Raw genomic sequence first — 18,235 nt, 5'->3', positions numbered from 1 at the left:
CTGGGTATTTAGAGAAGGTCTTTAGTGTGGCATCATCAATTAACTGACAGAAACATAGTGAAAGGTTTCCAAAAGTGCAGGAGTTATTTTGAAAAAACATTAAAAAAAAACTCGGGGGAGTTTTGCGTAATTAACTCCCTATAAATATCCCTCCAAATACGATGCTGTTGGAACATATCCAATCCTAGGCTTCATCAATGGCATCAAAGTCTCATCTTTGTCTCTTGGCATGCACTCTCCTCTTCATCCTCCTTTCTCTCCCCTCCCATGCAACTTCATCCGAAACCCTCAACAAAAAAACATCATCACCATTTGAGTTCCTTGACCATCTTAAGGGGTTCCAAAAGGGTGACAAGGTCCCAGGAATCCAAGACCTCAAAAAATACCTCGGAAGGTTTGGTTACTTAAGCAGCAACAATAACCAAACCACTGATGATTTTGACGATCAATTGGCGTCGGCCATCAAAACCTACCAACTCAATTACAACCTCAAAACCACTGGAATATTAGACACTCAAACAGTATCCAATATGATGATGCCACGTTGCGGCGTCCCAGATATCATCAATGGTACCTCCTCTATGCGATCAGGCAAGTAAAGTCACCCTCCTCACCACCATCACAGTGGCTCATTATACTTTCTTCCCTGGAAAGCCAAAATGGCCAGCCTCTAAGTACCACCTCACCTACGCTTTTCTTCGGGGCACCCCGACGGCGGCCAAGGGCCCAGTTGCACGTGCTTTTAATACGTGGGCTGCCCACACACAGTTCAAGTTCAGCCAGGCTCGTGCGAATCAGAAGCCGGATCTGACGGTGAGTTTTCACTGGCGTAGCCATGGAGATGGGCATCCATTTGATGGCCCAGGAGGGATCCTAGCGCATTCTTTCGCGCCGAAAGATGGGAGATTTCACTACGACGCTGATGAGAAGTGGTCTGTGGGCGTTGTGAGGGGTGCTTTTCACTTGGAGACTGTGGCTTTGCATGAAATTGGGCACCATCTAGGGCTTGGCCATAGCTCTGTTCGGAGAGCTATTATGTACCCGACTATAAGCTCTGGAGAAACCAAAGGCTTGAACAGGGATGATATTCAAGGAATTAAAGCATTATACCACACTTGATAATTATCTGTTGTCTCTCTTAATTAATTACTATGTTCATCCAAAGTCATCAACTTTTCTTTTTTCTTTTTTCTTTTTTAATCGAATAAAGTACCTCACCTTGAGTGTAGTCAGATATTGAAAACAATAAACACAACTCAAAGTTGTACCGGTATATATATAAATATATATGCTGGAAATTAATTGTTTGAACATTTTGTAATAATGGATTTCCGAATTGTTTCTTCTTTGAATTTTCTTTGGAATACAAATTTAATTATGCTAGCTATGTCTCGATTCCAATCACTAAGCACACAACATAGCATTAAGTTTAATCCAGTGGCGATAGGCTTATAAACCATATGCCCACATCTCTCTAGCTCTAGGGGTCAACTCGATATTCAGATCAATCTCATTTCATTTTTCAGTGGTACATTTGGATGGTATCATTTATAATAAGGATTTGAGTTTCCCTTTTCTTTTTCTATTTTTGTTGAAAACAGAAATATATTAAAAGTTAGATCCCCTAGAACCTTAAAACCATACAAATCAAACTGCACTCTAGATCCCCGGTATATATGAGGAATAGTGTTGACATTGGAAAATTTTTCCAGTAACTCCCGAATATCATTTACAACAAATGTTAATCTCCAAGGAAGTTGTGCTCTTCTCATAATAATTTGTATAAGAGTCCTCGAATCATCTTTGATTTCCACTTTGGTAATCTTTACCCAGTGTGCCCAAATTATTTGAGTTTGTACTGTTTTAGTTATATTGCATTATCAAAGTTTTAAGAAAAAAAAAAAAACTAATCTTAGTTGTTATAATTTAAGCATCCAAATCAAAAAAATTTGGTATTAGGTGGAGTTCAGTATCTTTTAAGCACTAATGAAAAGCTTTCATTATCTAATGTGAGATACTCTCAACACGCCCCCTCATATATGGCATCTTTTGAGCATCAAATTTGATCCGTGGATAACATGGCTATGATACAATGTTAGAATGTGAGCATCAAACTCAAAGTCAATTTCTTTGAAGTATTGTCGGCCAATATAGACTTATAATACAACAAACCAACAAATGGGTATTAAAATTATTTTGATTATTTCTGACTATCCTATGTTTATTAAGATCTACAAAATCAAAAAATAAGTAGGTTTCACATTACAATCCGTAATTCAATAGTTGATGAAAAACTACAATAATAAAGTGGTTGATCTCATAGCCATTCGTTCGCTCCTATATATGTATGTTACTCACTTCCCCGATTCATAATTTTGAAAATAATCCAAATAAGTGAACATGTCAATAATTTAGGACTAATAATTTGCTTCTTCCTTTGTCCCAAAGAGCAGAGAAGGAATAATAGAGCGAATAGTTGTGCTAGGCAGGGAAGACGATATATTTTTTATTTATATTTATGAAAATTCATGTTTGCTCTGGAAGACTATAAACAAAAAGGGTTCGATAGTTTCCGAAACAAGTTCTCCAATTGGATCCTAACTCAGCAGTAAATCTATCGGAGAAACTCCCACATCGCTTCATGATGATTTTCTTCAAGTCTGTGAAGTGCAAGACTCGTTATACGGTCTTCGTTTGAATTACTATAGTTTAATACTTAGCGAATAGTCCGAGCCAAGAAATAATTAGTCTCCAACCTCAAGACTTAGCTTAGCTATGGTCAAAGTCATGATATTACCATGCCGGCTCAAAACCAATAATTTGGAAATTATTATATATCGACGTATCCCCACCGTTAATCTATATATGCTCATTATACACCTATAAATATCCCTCCAAATATGAAGCTTTTCAAATTTCATTGCAACATATCCAATTAATATACTTTCTTCCTTCCTAGCTATTGCAGCATCATCAATGACTTCACAAGCACTCTTCTCTTCGTCCTCCTTACTCTCCTCTCCCATGCAACTTCATCAGAAACCCACAACAACAAAATTACCTCGTCTCCATTCGAGTTCCTTGAGCATCTTAAGGGGTGCCACAAGGGTGACAAGGTCCAAGGCATCCAAGACCTCAAAAAATACCTTGAAAAATTTGGTTACTAGAGCAGCAACTATGGTCACCTCAATGATGATGATTTTGATGACCAATTGGAGTCTGCCATCAAAATTTACCAAATCAATTACCACCTCAAAGCCACCGGAACATTGGATGCCAAAACCGTATCCAACATGATGATGCCACGCTGTGGTGTTGCAGATATCATCAATGGTACCTCCTCCATGCGATCAGGCCAAAAAAGGCACCCTCACCATCACCACGGAGGACACACAGTTGCTCATTATTCTTTCTTCCAAGGAAACCCAAAATGGCCGGCCTCTAAGTATCACCTCACCTATGCTTTTTTTCAAGGCACCCCAGCTGAGGCCACGGGCCCAGTTTCCAATGCTTTTCAAACATGGGCCGCCAATACACACTTCACCTTCAGTGAGGTCCAGAGCAATCAGAACCCAGATCTAACGGTCAGTTTTCACAGGGGCAATCATGGAGATGGGGCCCCATTTGATGGGCCAGGTGGGACCATAGCCCATGCATTTGCTCCCACAAATGGGAGATTTCACTACGACGCTGATGAGCGGTTTTCCGTGGGCGCCGTGAGTGGTGCTTATGACTTGGAGACTCTGGCTTTGCATGAAATAGGGCACCTTCTTGGGCTGGGGCATAGCTCTGTTCAAGGAGCTATTATGTTCCCCTCTATCGGCTCTGGAGTGACCCAGCAGAGCTTGCATGGGGATGATATTCAAGGAATTAAAGCTTTATACAACACTTGATGATCATCTCTTCTTGATCATCAAGAATCTTAAAAGTCATGAACTTCTCATTTTTCCCTTTTTATTTTGATCAAATAAAGATACCTAACCTAAGAGTATTTTCAAGAGCTGTATGTTTGAAGCTCATATTTTGAAGTTTTTAAGTCATTTGTTGTCTGAAATTTCATTGAAATAAAAATTTGATTAGTTATGCCTCGACTGCATTCAGATTAGAGTAAGAATCATTGAAAAACACATATCATTCACACATAAACTGAACCAATTAACCAGAGTTTTTCTTCTGAGCTGGATCAAGCTCGAAACAAAGAGCTTATTTACAGTTTTCATTGTCCAAATCCAAATCCCTCCTGCTTCTGTAACACGCAGACAAAAGTACATAAAAGAGAAAACTCAAAGCACTCAATGAGGCCAAAAACCAGTAGTATTTGTCCAGCCGAGCTTCACTCATGTCATCAGAGAACCAGCTCTGCCTTCCGTTCGAACTTGTAACCGCCTCAACGGTCGCAATCAAAAGGCTGCTCAAGTAGCTTCCCACCCCGAAAACACTAGTGTACAGCGCAAAGGCCATGGTTCTCATTCTTACGGGAACTTCAGAGTAAAAAAACTCTTGCATTCCAACAACAGTGAAAATGTCTGAAATTCCCAAAAGAATGTACTGAGGCAGCAGCCAAAAGATGCTAAACGGGACCGTCTCAGAATGAGCTCCCAGAGCTTCCATTTCTCTGCTGATGTGGAGCCTTCTTGTTTCCACAACTGCTGCACTGGCCATTGCTATGACTGAAATGAACATCCCAATCCCCATCCTCTGCATCACGGTGATACCCTTTTCATGACAAGTAACCAGTCGAGTAATCGGGATCATAATTTTGTCGTAGAGAGGCATCAAGAGGATTATGGAAAGAGTGATGGCACTCTGTAGAGTTGCTGGTGGGATCTTGAATTTGCTTCCAATGTTTCTCTTCATGGTCATGCCTTGTTTGGTAAAGAATGTGGGAGGTTGTTGGAAAATCACTGCAAACATCAAAAGCATTATCCAGATGGGCAGAAGCCTCAGCAGCACTTTAGCATTTTCAAGCACATAGAAGCCGCTTTTGGGATTCTCAACCAACCCCTCATTGGTGCTGGAATTTTGATGACAAAGCGGTTGCTCTTGAAGCCTGTATATAATTAACCAGCAAAAACAGATACATATAGCATCAGAATTCATTCACATTTTTTGTAAAACAGAGTTCAAGAGTTAGAAACTAGACTTACTCTAGCTCAGTAACATCACTTTTATTTGGTAATGTGATTCTGCAATGCATTAGTTTTAATGCAGTTGCCTTGATGCTTTGAACTATGTTGACAATAGGCTTATAGTCCATGGCCTCGCTCTCTCTGTAAGTATAGATTCGGCTTCCACAAGAGAACACCACGACCGACGTAACCATCGATATCATGGGGATTGCAAAACCCAGAATCCAACCAAAAGTGTCTTGAATGTAGGACATGAGAGTGATACCCAGGAGGCTGCCACTGCAAACACCAAAATACCACCATTGAAAGAACACGCTCTTTTTGTTGGACTTTTGCTCATCTTTGCTGCTAGGCAGTTCCTCTTCGCTGTCCAGTTGATCTGCTCCAAATGCTTGCAGAGACGGGTTATATCCACCTTGACCAAGAGAAATTAAATACAGAGACCAAAACAGAAATGAGGAATTAGAACTTGTTTTGTTTGCAGCATAAGATGCCCTGGTCAATGCTGTTGATGTCAAGGCCACAAGCCCCTAAAAAACAAAGCCATACAAACTCATAATTTATAAAAGTGTGACATGACGAAGCAAGCACACACTAAAATCAAACTATCCTCAATTATCTTAATAAGACAGCCCAAATATTATAATGAAAATAAGATTTGGTGACGATGACTCAGGCTCCATCCATCTTAGTTCATCATCCGAAGCATCTTGAACAGACAAATTCCAGAAAATTACAAATTAACCATAATAATTTATCGTAAGTTTTAAATTCTTTACCAAAAGAAGAGACAAGAGGAAGAACCAAAACTAGTAAGAAAGAAAGAAGAAAAGTGAGTAGATATATAGACTTACTGCAACATAGAGGAAAGAAGAGGCCAAAATGGTGGGATATCGATCCCAATATGAGTCAACAAAAGGTGCAACTAAGAGAGGCAGCATGGACGTGAAGCCACACCAACTGTTAACCGTCTTGGCCGCCGCAGAGTTGCTCATTTTCATAACATCAGTTAGATAAGTTACTAGATTGGATGCCACTCCCTTGTATGCAAATCTCTCCATACCAGCAATCACTATTATGAAGAAGCAGACAGAAAAAAGTACTAGATTAAATGTGGCAAAGACATTAAGTTCTTCTAACTTCATCATTGAAAGCTAAAGAAGTAGAAACAGAGCTCCCTGGTCAATGGAGGACAATTAAATTCTGGTCAATGGAGGACCATTAAATTACAGGAGAAATTAACCTATCTACCTGGTAAAACTGATGATCATCATGGGGCCCCTCAATTATCATATCAAAGCTATTAAAATAAGTAGTTGCAGCATATCATAATATCATAATAATATGATGAGAACCCCATAAATAATTACCTATGAGGAGAATGCATGAGTTGCCAATTGTTTTGCCTCCTGACCCAGCCATGAGAGGTAATTATGGAGGTTTTGGCTTTGGGGTTAATGAGGAACCAAAGAAGGAAACGTGAACGCCACAAAAAACTCTCCTATAAATCTGTCATCAGGTGCACACAGAGAGAGAGAGAGAGAGAGAGAGAGAGAGAGAGAGAGAGAGAGAGAGACTAAACTGTTGTTTTCATCTGCTTTACAACAAACAATCGTGCCAACTTCTTCATTATTGGTTCTCTGTTTCGTTCCTTTTTACAAACACAACATCAAAAGGCTTTGTATTAATAATGGTACACTCGGCAAATCACTAAGCTCTCTCTCCCAGCAATATTAATGCTTGCACTATTTATAAGGATGAGAAAAGGCTAAACACCACTTTACTTATTTTTTCAGTTTTGGCATGGTGTCATCTTGGCGACGTGACCGAGAAAATAATGTCTGATGAAACAAATTAAACCCCATGCGTCACTCTGAATTTATTCACGGTTTGATCAATATATCATTTGGATGTATGTAGCCACTTAATGGTACACGTGGAGCTAGCCTTTGACACGTAGGATGGCCCTGCTTGTTCCCAACTGTGACAACAAAGATTCCCTAGCTAGGTCAATTATCAAAAGGAATAAATAGACTTTCTCATGCAATTGCAAAACAAGTACTTGTTGTGAGTATAGGAATGAAAAATGAACTAAATCTAGATTTCGGAAGTTAATCAAATATGAAATGCTTGGTTATGTTGTTAGACTGTGAATTTGAATTATCGATGCTTGGTTATGTTGTTAGACTGTGAATTTGAATTATCGACGATTTAGACTTAGACGCGTGTGCGAACATAATTATTTCCATGTAATTCAGATTCAATCAAAGATATTGATAAACACCATCCCACAAGATAAGAAGACCCCATGATGATAAGAAAGCAGCATCTTTATCCTACGCACCAAACCACCACTTTTGACCGGGCCATTCCATTAATGATCATGCAACTTTTGCCATTTTTAATGTATGGTTTTCATTGTCATTTCATTTCTTTTGGCAAACCAGTAGGTTCTCTGATTAGTCTGTTACGTGTTGTTTGGTATCTTTTTTCTGTCCAAATCCGCAAGTAATGCAAGAAAAAGCAAAGAAAAAGTATGAGGTGCGGTTTGTATGCGTTACGTTTAGGGGATACTTGTACAAAGAGACAGATTGATGAGCATGCGTTACGGTTGAAGGGAAAAGCATGCATATGACACACATGGACACACAACCGACATACGCAGACACACAGTTCACACACAGACACACATGTTCATGTTCTTATAAAATTACAGATAGAGAGAACCAGAGTTTTTCCAGTGCTAGCTGACGAGGATGGCTGCTACGCATGAAGAAACAAAGAAAAAGAAAAAGAATCAAAATTAGATAAGCCGAGCTGATGAATAAATGGTCTCGGAATGGACAGATGGCCATCATTGGCAGTGAGTATACGGAGCTTCGTCGGTGCTGGAGGAGTTGTTTATAGCTTTTCATTTGGGTGGCTTGCTACGATGGATACCACTTAACATCTTTATGGATTCCGCCACTAGCTAGTGATTTGTATTGTGAAAGACATTTTAAGACAATTTAAACAAACCTCCACACCACCAGGACCTAGCGAGCAAGAAATTGTTGTGTGTGCCATGGTCAGATGTCGTTCACGTTTACGTCTTTATAACACGTGTGCTTTAATTACATAATATATGTGATTCCAAGAGGGGACGGTGTAGTTGAGTTGACACACGTATGCAAAGCAACATCGGGACATGAGTGCGCACACTTGCTTGGATATTCCTCCGATTCACAACACAATCTTATATATATTCCATCTTATTATGATACTTATCCATCCATCAAAGTAGTAGGACATGCATGTATTTTGTACGAATCTGTTTGATATTTTGAATGACTTTCATACATTTTTATTAGTTAGGTGAAGTGTGATCGGTTTTTCTTCCCGAAGTGATATTCTAAATTATACTCTGATATACAGGGTGGGAAATCGAACTTGGGCGTAAAAGAATGGACACACTACCTTCACCAACTAACCTAGTCCATATTTAACCCAACTTTGGTTTTCTTTTTTTGGAAATGCTAATTATTTCTTATCTTGAATGGAAGCTTATGCCTAAGATATGAGTTACGTGATGAAGTGCTGAAGTTAATAATAGAATTAGTGCCTTTCTCTTTCAGATCACCTCATCGATATCGTCATATTATTAGTATATATATGGTTCTTATGTTGTTCTTTTCGTTAATCCAATCAAAGCTTCTTCATTTCGATTATTGTGTTTTCTTTGCGACTTTACGTCAACCAAATGGCCTACTTTTTTACTGAATTGATACATATACTGTGTGTACAAAAAGAGGTCAAAATGCAGTTCAACTCCTCTAATCATCAAAACATCACTTTTTATGTTTTCTTTCTTTAAAACCTAATTTGATGTATCATATGAGTACTTAAAAATACTTTTGACAAAAAAAACAAACAAGGAATTATCAATCAATTAATAGAAAAGTTGATATATAGATCCAAATTTTCATTAAGAAGTTGGGTTTGATCCTCGGATTTGGCGACTTTGATACAAGTCCTTTGATTTTTGTGCCATATAGGATTACATTCTTTTTTAAATATTTTCTGATGTAATCTTTTTATTTTTATTTTTAAAAATCATCTTTTGTTCCAATATTGCCCCTTAAGCCTTAAATCAGGTAACTGTAATTTATGTAATAATTACAGGAAAGAATTGCTTATATGACCATAATTAATTAACAAATTAAGTGCTTATGACCATAAAATTAAGTGCTTATGAGCATATTGATTTTGAAAAATATATCGCGTAACAAAAACAAAAACAAGAACTTGAAGATCACACACACACATATATACGTATTTGAAAAAATGTAAGTACATACCGGTTGATACGCTAGCATGAAGCTTTGCACAAGAAATTCTGATCTCTATGAATTATCAAATACAATTGCACGTTCCTTCAATAGCCTGCAAACTCCTTCATTGACGGCACCAAAATAAAATTGTTTGTTGAATCACGAAATGGAATAGATGTCAAGATTAATGCAGAGATGATAGTGGTGCCAAAAAAAAAAAGAGAAAGTGGAGGCTTTAGGGTGACTCGAATCGAAGCTTGTTGGAATTATATATATTTTTTTCGTTTTTTAACATCTCCATTCGCCTCACACAAGAGTTGCAGTTCTTGCCATTTTTTTTAATTTTTTATGACAAGCGATAGAATATTATTGATGTGAAAAAGCTAATACAAGAAGTTTGAACTCGTATCAAGGGCAAAGGAAATTCCTTGGTCACGAGTTACAATCCTCGTACAGTACATTAGAAATAAAATCAGGAGGTTCCTTGAACCAGTATAAAGAACCCCCGATATGCAAGGCAAAATACGCTAAACGATGAGCCACACTATTGGCAGTACGACGAATATGGGTAAAACCTTCCCCAGTGACCTGTTTCAGCAAGCTCTTGGTATCCTTCACCACTGGTCTTATGACGGACCTATCTATGGAGCGACTTCAAAGTGTTGTAACGATCTGGAGAGCATCACTTTCAAAGACAACATTTTGAAAACCCCTTTCCATCGCCAATACTATACCTGTTCTTGCAGCCAAAGCCTCCACTTGTGACGCAAAGAAAACATATTAGTCAATTTAGTTGCACAACCCCCCACAAATTTGCCTGTAGAGTCTCTCACAACCACACCGACGCCACCCTCCGTGGTCCCTGGCTTCCAAGCACCATCCACATTTATTTTGAGAGTGTTATCATGTGGTGGCTGCAACATTTGTTTTATTTGACCCTGCCCACTTTGAGACCCCAAGCAATAATTAACCCATTAATATGGAACCAAAAATTCTAGCCATCTTTTGACCCTATCTTAACTTGCTCTACAAGCTCCCAAAGGTTTTCTTTTTTAATTACCTTTTTTAACATGCTATCTCTTTCCTGCTCTAATTACTATCACATTTAAGCTAGCTAGCTAGCTAGAGGAATGCTTTTTATAAAACTAAAAAAAAAAAAACTTTATGATGCTATTTGATAATAAAATTTACCTTTTCCATATTAAACTAAAAAACACAAATTAGGCAAGTAAAAGGATTGGGGCTTAAAGGTTTGGCGGGGGGGGGGGGGGGGGGGGGGGGTTGGGGGTTGGATATTGGGGATTTAGGTTTGAGGGTTTAGGAATGGGTGTTTTGGAGAGGCTGAAGTCGGGAGGGAAACGATGTCGTTTTGGCCAGGTCTTTAAAAAAAAAAACAGAAGTGATGGGCGTCTTCTTCTTCCTCAGACCAACAACCTTCTCCTTCTTCATCCATTCATGGGGTCACACAACCATTAAAGGGGACCTTCTACCTTACTTTCATGGAGTCCATAGGGTCGTTTGACCCCATTGACCCCACTGTGGGTCCGTTCCTGAAAGAACCCACTAGTGTAGTAGTTTGGAGTAAATGCTCCTCCCAGAAAAGGCCCTGAGTCCAAGTCCTAGCATCCATGTAAGGTCCTAAAAAAATAAAAATTAAAACAAAAACTTAGATATATATTTCTTTTACCAACTAGTTTTTGTTATTATTATTATATAGTATATATATAGAAGAGGTCGCATAAAAGAAATGTTGCGCTTTATGTCCACATTAGTTTTAGGCAATGCCAGGTTTTCTTCTTCAACCCACAACCAAAAGTATCTAGAGAAGGCCCATATTTGAGCAATCTTCACGATCATCAAGACAAGTGTTGCAACAAGTTATCCGCATGCAAATTCCCGGCATATCCAGTGCGGATGGAACGGAAGAAGGGAACATGACAGCTCCTTCAACAGAGCTATATCTATATGCGCAAGTGTCGAATTTCATGCAAAGCCCACACCTCATGAGCATAATTTTTTATACGGTTTTGGCATCTAACGTTCCAGTACTGGCTGGTAATTAAGCTGGTAGGTTTTGATGGCTGACTCTAACTCTAAGACGTTGTCAAAAGCATCATCATTGAAAGAATGGTGGGTGATGATGGTTTTTTTTTTTTGTGGGTTAATTTGTGACGACGTTGCATGGGATGGGAGAGAGGAGAGAAAGGAGGATGATGAGTAGGAGAGTTATTGTGAAGAGAGAAAGATGAGACCAGAGAATGACACATCTCTTGGCACAAATGCATGGGCTAGGGTCCCGCCTGGGCCATCAAACGGATAGCCATCTCCATGATTACGCCTAACTGATCGTCAGATCTATCCTCTGATAGTTTTTTACCAGAGTGAACCTGAACATTGTGCTGTTGGCCCATGTTTTAAATGCAACTGGCTCCTTGGCCTCAACTGGGTAGCCATGAAGAAAAGCATAGGTGAGGCGAGACGCTGGCCATTTTGGGTTTCATGGGAAGTAAGAATATTGAGAAACTGTGAGTCCTTCGTCATAGTGGTGAGGCTGGTGCTGGCAATGGCGGACGCATGATTGTGAACTCACTGAGTAAAGTCTTGAAATTTTTTTTTAAAAAAAAAAACACTAAAAAACAGAAAAATTTACTTTCATTAATAATTTATTGCAAAACTAACAAGACAAGCAAGTCGTCAACAATTTTCGCTTATAATATTGTTCCATATTTCTACACATCAATTAATTCAATCAATTAATAATTTTTATCCAAATTATCATATATTTTTTCATAAATAGTATTTCAGAATCTTTGTTTGCTATTGTAAACAGTAAATGTAATGGCTATCAATGGCTATAGTATATCTAAATCTTTCTCTGCTATCGTATGTGTAATGACTTTCCATGGCGAAAAACCTTCCGCATTTGCTCCCACAATGAACAATCTTTCCCACCGTTGCTTCATCTTCTTCTTCTTCTTTGTTTCTTTCTTCTTTTCTTCATTTTTCAATAATCACCTCTTAACCTCTTACTTCTTGTTGTTCAGTGCTTCTTTGTCATTTCTGAGTCTTGGTTGTGGTTTCATGGAGTTTTCTCAATCCCTTTTGTTGTTTTTCTGGGGATTTTTGTAGAAATGTCACCTGAACTTACACATCAGTTTCAATTTGTCACCTTAAAAAAAAAATTAGGCGAAATGTCACCTAAAGTTTTCATAATCCATGATTTGTCACCTAACTTTAACGTCATCCAATTTTCCATCCATTTTAAAAGGGTATTTTAGTCTTTCCAATATGTAAACCCTTTTTTTTTCTTTTTCTTTTTTTTCTTTTTTATAATTTAAATATAAAGCCCTTTTGAAGCTCAATTTTTGGTAAAGAAAAAGGAGTTAAAACCCCAAAAGCATACTTTTACTCCTGAACAACACTCAAACTTTATGGTTTCAATTTTTTTAGGGAAATAATCATAGGTACTAATTCAAATTTGAGAAAAACTGACAAAAGATATTATTTGGAAATTGATACACAAAACAAAAGTAGCCAAAATGAGTTCACAAAATAGGTTCAAAACGTGACCAAGTCTACAACTTGTACCGAGGCCACAAAGCTACAGCACTTCAAAACATAATCCCAATTTTTATCTGTTTGTAAAATAAACTTTGCATGGTACCAAGACCAATTAAACCTAAGTGCTTTATGGTTTCCATACGTTATTCTTCTTGGCATAAGACTTGGTGTTGGTTTTCATTGTGCTTGCTCTTGTAGAAGAAGAACTTGGGTTTGAGACTTGTGCATTGGATTCAGACATATTTTTGGCAGATTGTATTCCTCTTGGTACAGAGTGTGCTTGATTTGCTGAGGTTTCACTTGTCCTATTTCCTCCATTTGTCTGTGACTGTTGTTGGCTTGGATTTACTGAAGTTTGCCCTCTTGGATCTCCTTCTCCTTTCACCTGTACCAAATCAAATTTCATTGCCAACTTCTCAATATTTAATGAAATAAAAATAAAACATAAAATCTCATTATCTTTATACTTGAGCTCTTTTTGCTTGCTTCCTCCTTTCACAAGTAGTAGCATTAAGGCCTTCTTGGCCACACTTGCTGCAGTTGATCTTGATTAAGCATCTTCGAAGTTTGTTTGGATTTGAAGGAGGTCAAACCTCATCTGGCTCCCTACATCTGAGCATCCTTGGTCTCCCAGCTTGCTTGTGATATTTGGGGGGTCTAATAGGCTGATGGTTTGTCACTGGCCAATATTCTTCACCAGCCATTGGGTTGATATAAGGCCTGTAGGCTCTTAAGAATGCTGGTTTCTTGTAACAAGAGTGAACATAGTTGTATGGATCCTCCTCTCTTCTGTATATTGCAGAAATGCCATGAGAACAAGGAATTCCAGTGAGATCCCACCTTCTACATGAACAAGTGTGGGCTGTCAAATCCACCACAAACTGTGCCCCACTAATATGCCTCACTTGATACTTCTTGTCACCAGCAAGACAAGGAATGCAAGAACCACTTTCTAATTTGTTTTTCTCAACAATTTTAAACACTCTAGGGCCAACATCAGAAGTCCACTTATCTGCAGTCTCTCTCATTCTTGCCATTCTCACCATCATATATGTCCTAATCCTCTTCATCATAGTCAATATTGGTTTATCTCTTGCACTTAATATTACACTGTTAAAAGACTCAAATAGATTATTCAACAAGATATCACATTTTGATGTAGTCCTAAAATGGGATCTACTCCAATGCTTTGCAAGCTTGTCATCAAACCATCCTACTGCACTTCCATCTTCAATTTCCATCCTAGTCATATGTGCTTTAAAACCAGGAATGGTGGTTGCCCTTGCTGCTTCCCAAAGTATTTGCTTAAGTGCCATTCCATTGTGACCTTTCTTGAAATTATTATACAAGTGTCGAACACAATGTCTGTGTTCAACACTAGGAACAAGGTCTTCAACAGCTCTCAATAGACCTTTCTGCTTGTCTGACATAAAGACCCAAGAAAGCCCATTATCAATCCTCAAATCATTGATGAGTATCTCTAGGAACCAAGTCCACGGGCACCTATTTTCTATTTCAACAATGGCATATGCTATTGGATACATGCCATTATTGGCATCTATCCCAATTGCACAAAGTAATTGCCCAGGATGTGGACCTTTAATGTGGCATCCATCCAACCCCACAACTGGCCTACAACCCTGTATGAAGCCCTTCTTAAGAGCTGCAAAACACACATACATTCTGTGAAAAATAGGTTTTCCACCTTCCATCTCTGTCTTGACAACAACTGTACTATTAGGGTTTGTTCTCTTTAACTCCTCACAATAATCCCATAACCTTCTATATTGCTCCTCATAAGTCCCATCAGTCTTAGCAGCCACCAAACCTTTTGCTCTATATATTTGGTTCTTTGTGATATTTAGATTGTATTGTTTACACACAACTTCTTGGAATTTTGGCACTTCCCATTTAGGATTATCAATCAACTCTTCAGTGTACCTATGTGACAGCCAAGTAGATGTGCATAGTTTTATTTTTTTTGCCCTCGCGCATGTGTGCAAATCAGTAAGTGTCTTTACCATAAGAGTAGAACTCTCATCCACCTTAGATGCATAAATGACCCAAGGACATGGCTTCTTGCACTTCGCTTGAACTTTGAAACTCTCTCTTAGTGTGAATCTAATATCTTTTCTATTAACACAAGCATAATATCTTACTGCCTGTTTAAACTCATTCCTATTAGCAAACATCATGCCTAACCTAAATTGTGGATTCTTCATATCCATATCACTCCTAAAATGAGTGAAGTTAGGCAACTTCCTCTTTCGTGTACCACCATTTTCTTCACCCTCAAAATCTTCTTCACCACCACTCTTAAATTCATCTGAATTTTCAGACTCTGTTTCAACATCCCCAAACTCCAAATTTGGGAAGGCTGCAGTGCTACCTGAGACATTGACATTGTCTCCTTCATTGGCACATTTCTCTACAATGTCATCAAAAAGATTATCATCCTCAGCATCACTTTGCTCATAGTCAGAATCTTCATATTCAGAATCCTCATCTTCTACACCTACATCAACTAGGTTCTCAACATCCACACCTTCACCAACTTTTGGTTCTTCTTGACTGAGGCTTGATTCCACACAATTATTGATTGCAACTTGACTCTCAATATTTGGGACAAAGTTGTTATCAACTATGTACACAATTGCCACTCTATTTAGGGGCAATATAGTAACTAAAGACCAAAAATCAGAGTCATTCTTCAAATTCCTATATTCCCCTTCATTTGGCAATCTATAATAATATGTTGACGTCTTCTTGTTGTACCCTAAACTCTCAGCACAATCCTCAAGATCCCATTTTGACATCAAATCTTGATTTAAATTATCATACCAAGCCACATGCCCATCAACGTACTTCAAGTTCCCATCACATTGCTCTATAAAGTGACCCCATGGTGAATTTCCATGGTAAATAAATCACAATCACCTACACAAACACTCAAATTAACATTTATATAAAATATAATTGTTGCAGCCGACACATTCCCACACAACAAAGTAATTGACTTGCAAAAGGACAATACACGTTAACCCAAAGCACAAAAACAAAGCAATAGCATATAAATAAAGCCAAAGAACATAAAGAAAGAAAAAAGGATCCCATGAATCAAATCTCCCATTGTCATATAAAAAGCAAAAACTTCAGAGATTCCCAAGTAGAAAGCAAAGCTTTACCGTAGTTTGGAGGGTTCCCAGTGACTCTGTAGTGTATAGTCGCCATCAATCCCAACATCGCTGACAACTCGCAAATATGCCTTAAAAAAAATTTGAAACCCTAAAGTCTTACTATTGTTTAGGCGTAAAAGAGCTTTTGTCTTCTGTTTTTTTTTTTTAAAAAAAAAGGGAAATAGAGCTTCACAGAGGTTTATATATTGGAAAGACTAAAATACCCTTTAAAATTGATGGAAAATTGGATGATGTTAAAGTTAGGTGACAAATCATGGATTATGAAAACTTTAGGTGACATTTTGCCTAAATTTTTTTTTAAAGTGACAAATTGAAACTAATGTATAAGTTCAGGTGACATTTCTACAAAAATCCCTTCTTTTAAAAGTAGAATAATCTATTTTATAATGTATTTATGAATCTTTCTCTGCTTATACTAATTTGGGAAGAGTTTTGGGTGGAGTCGGTTATAGAGGGAGGAGGGTTTCTGTTTTCCTTTTTTTTTTTTTTCTAGAATCTGGCTCAAAACGACGTCGTTTTGATGACATGTCATTTAAAAAAAAATTGAATGCGCATGGACCAAAACGACGTTGTTTTGGCCAGGCGTTTAAAAAAAAGAAGAAAAGATGTGCAACTCTTGCTGCTGCGCACAGGCCTTTCTAAGATTTGTATTTTATAATAAATATCGACACCTGGCAACCGAGAATCTCATTCGAAAATCTTATCTGAAATTTGAGATGTGAATTTTATAATAAATATGGACATGTGACAATCAAAAATCTTATCCAAAATATGAGATGTGAATTTTTATAATAAATATTGATATGTGGCAACTGAAAATCTTATCCAAATTAATTGTTTAAGTAAAAAAATAAATTAATAAAGTGAATAGAATTTGCCTTTTGTCATGGCAACGGGTGAAAACACAATAAGCCTTTTGCAAGGGCTGACACTAATTATGTGAATAGTAACAGCCATTGCTTCCCTTTGCCCTTTGTCATGACAAATAGGTGGAAGTGCTCTAAGACAACCATTTCTCATGCTTGGACTTATCAAACATGAGAAAGTACTTGATTTTCCATCTCCAAGCTTGCTTTCCCATGAACAAAACGAGACCAAATAGAATTAGAGCCCCTAATTGAAGAGAGAAGCCATTAGCTAGTTACTTATTATTTTTTAGAGGGGATCTTAAGTCTCTGCATTTATAGATTGTGCATTTACCATCATTTCATAAAATCTAGACCATCCAAATGATCCAGTGCTTGAGAGTATGCACATCATCCATTTGATATATTTATAATTCTCTTTCAATGCGACAGTGCATCCATCTCCATCCTCGCCTACCCATGTCTCTTTCAGTTCTTCCTCTTTGTCTTTGTATTCTGGTCTTTCTTTCTTCTTTTTTTCTTTTGGCTTCTTCTTCTACTTTAATGTGTATCAATTGAAGATGGGTATTGTGACCCCAGCATTGAAGAAAATTAAACCGAAATCAATTGGGTATTTTCCTGATCAATTTGGGCTTTTCTCGATGACTAGACTACAACTTTCAGATTAGCAACTTGCAATAACTTTGGGCTTTTCTCGATGACTACAACAACTTGCAGATTGGAAGATTTTTTAATTTCTCAGATTAAGGTTTATTTTTATTTTTATTTTTTTTTTAAAAAGAAATGGATGTATTCTAGCTATTTTAGGCTTTTTAACAAATCATAATTAATACTGATGGAAGGAAAACAGGATTACTAACCCAAAAAAGGAGTGAGGACGACATGAGAAAGAAGATGAGTGCACAAGTTGAGAGGGAGGAGGAAGATATCAGTAACGGCGTCAGTTTTATATAAAAAGGAAATAAACTTATTGTAAGTGATGTGGCATTCTCATAAGCATTGGATTAGTTGAATGATCTAGATTTTATGAAATGTGAGTAAATGCACCGTCTTTAAATGCAGAGGCTTGGTATGAGGTTTTTCTCACACACATGACCAAGATGTCATGGGAATTCGAACTTGAGATAACTGATATGCAAGTCAATGCCATTTTTTCACTTAGGGTATGAGAA

The 18,235-nt window shown here is 37.7% G+C and overlaps 1 protein-coding gene and 3 pseudogenes across 2 annotated transcripts; 2 read left to right on the top strand and 2 right to left on the bottom strand.

Moving 5' to 3' along the window:
- The first annotated feature begins 194 nt into the window (after positions 1-194).
- On the top strand, positions 195-1,119 carry LOC110755318 (metalloendoproteinase 2-MMP pseudogene; annotated as a pseudogene).
- A 1,838-nt stretch (positions 1,120-2,957) lies between these two features.
- On the top strand, positions 2,958-4,049 carry LOC110754444 (metalloendoproteinase 3-MMP pseudogene; annotated as a pseudogene).
- Positions 4,050-4,114: 65 nt separating this feature from the next.
- LOC110754909 (Major facilitator superfamily protein) lies at positions 4,115-6,935 on the bottom strand. Of its 2 annotated transcripts, none has more exons than XM_021956068.2 (4): positions 6,500-6,935; positions 5,984-6,201; positions 5,148-5,659; positions 4,115-5,050 (listed from the first exon to the last, which is right to left on the bottom strand). In XM_021956068.2, exons 1-4 carry the CDS (start codon positions 6,549-6,551, stop codon positions 4,204-4,206), a joined length of 1,629 nt encoding a protein of 542 aa, XP_021811760.1. In that variant the 5' UTR covers positions 6,552-6,935; the 3' UTR covers positions 4,115-4,203. The 2 variants fall into 2 exon arrangements, with proteins under 2 accessions (XP_021811760.1, XP_088106519.1); XM_088250393.1 differs by having other exon boundaries at positions 6,381-6,519.
- Positions 6,936-13,127: 6,192 nt separating this feature from the next.
- Positions 13,128-15,816, bottom strand: LOC148296114 (uncharacterized; annotated as a pseudogene).
- Positions 15,817-18,235: the final 2,419 nt, after the last annotated feature.

The sequence above is a fragment of the Prunus avium genome, chromosome 3 (genome assembly GCF_965620075.1).
Source record: "Prunus avium chromosome 3, drPruAviu1.hap1.1, whole genome shotgun sequence".
Lineage (NCBI taxonomy): Eukaryota > Viridiplantae > Streptophyta > Magnoliopsida > Rosales > Rosaceae > Prunus > Prunus avium.
This window is presented reverse-complemented; position numbering and strand designations above follow the sequence as displayed.

Bases quoted from the DNA above. Each gene is read 5' to 3' on its own strand.
- LOC110754909 (XM_021956068.2), bottom strand. From the start codon at position 6,551: ATGGCTGGGTCAGGAGGCAAAACAATTGGCAACTCATGCATTCTCCTC. The intron at 5,660-5,983 runs GTAAGTCTATAT...TTTGTTTTTTAG, and splicing joins CTTCTTTCCTCTATGTTGCA to GGGCTTGTGGCCTTGACATC. The intron at 5,051-5,147 runs GTAAGTCTAGTT...AATTATATACAG, and splicing joins AGTGATGTTACTGAGCTAGA to GCTTCAAGAGCAACCGCTTT.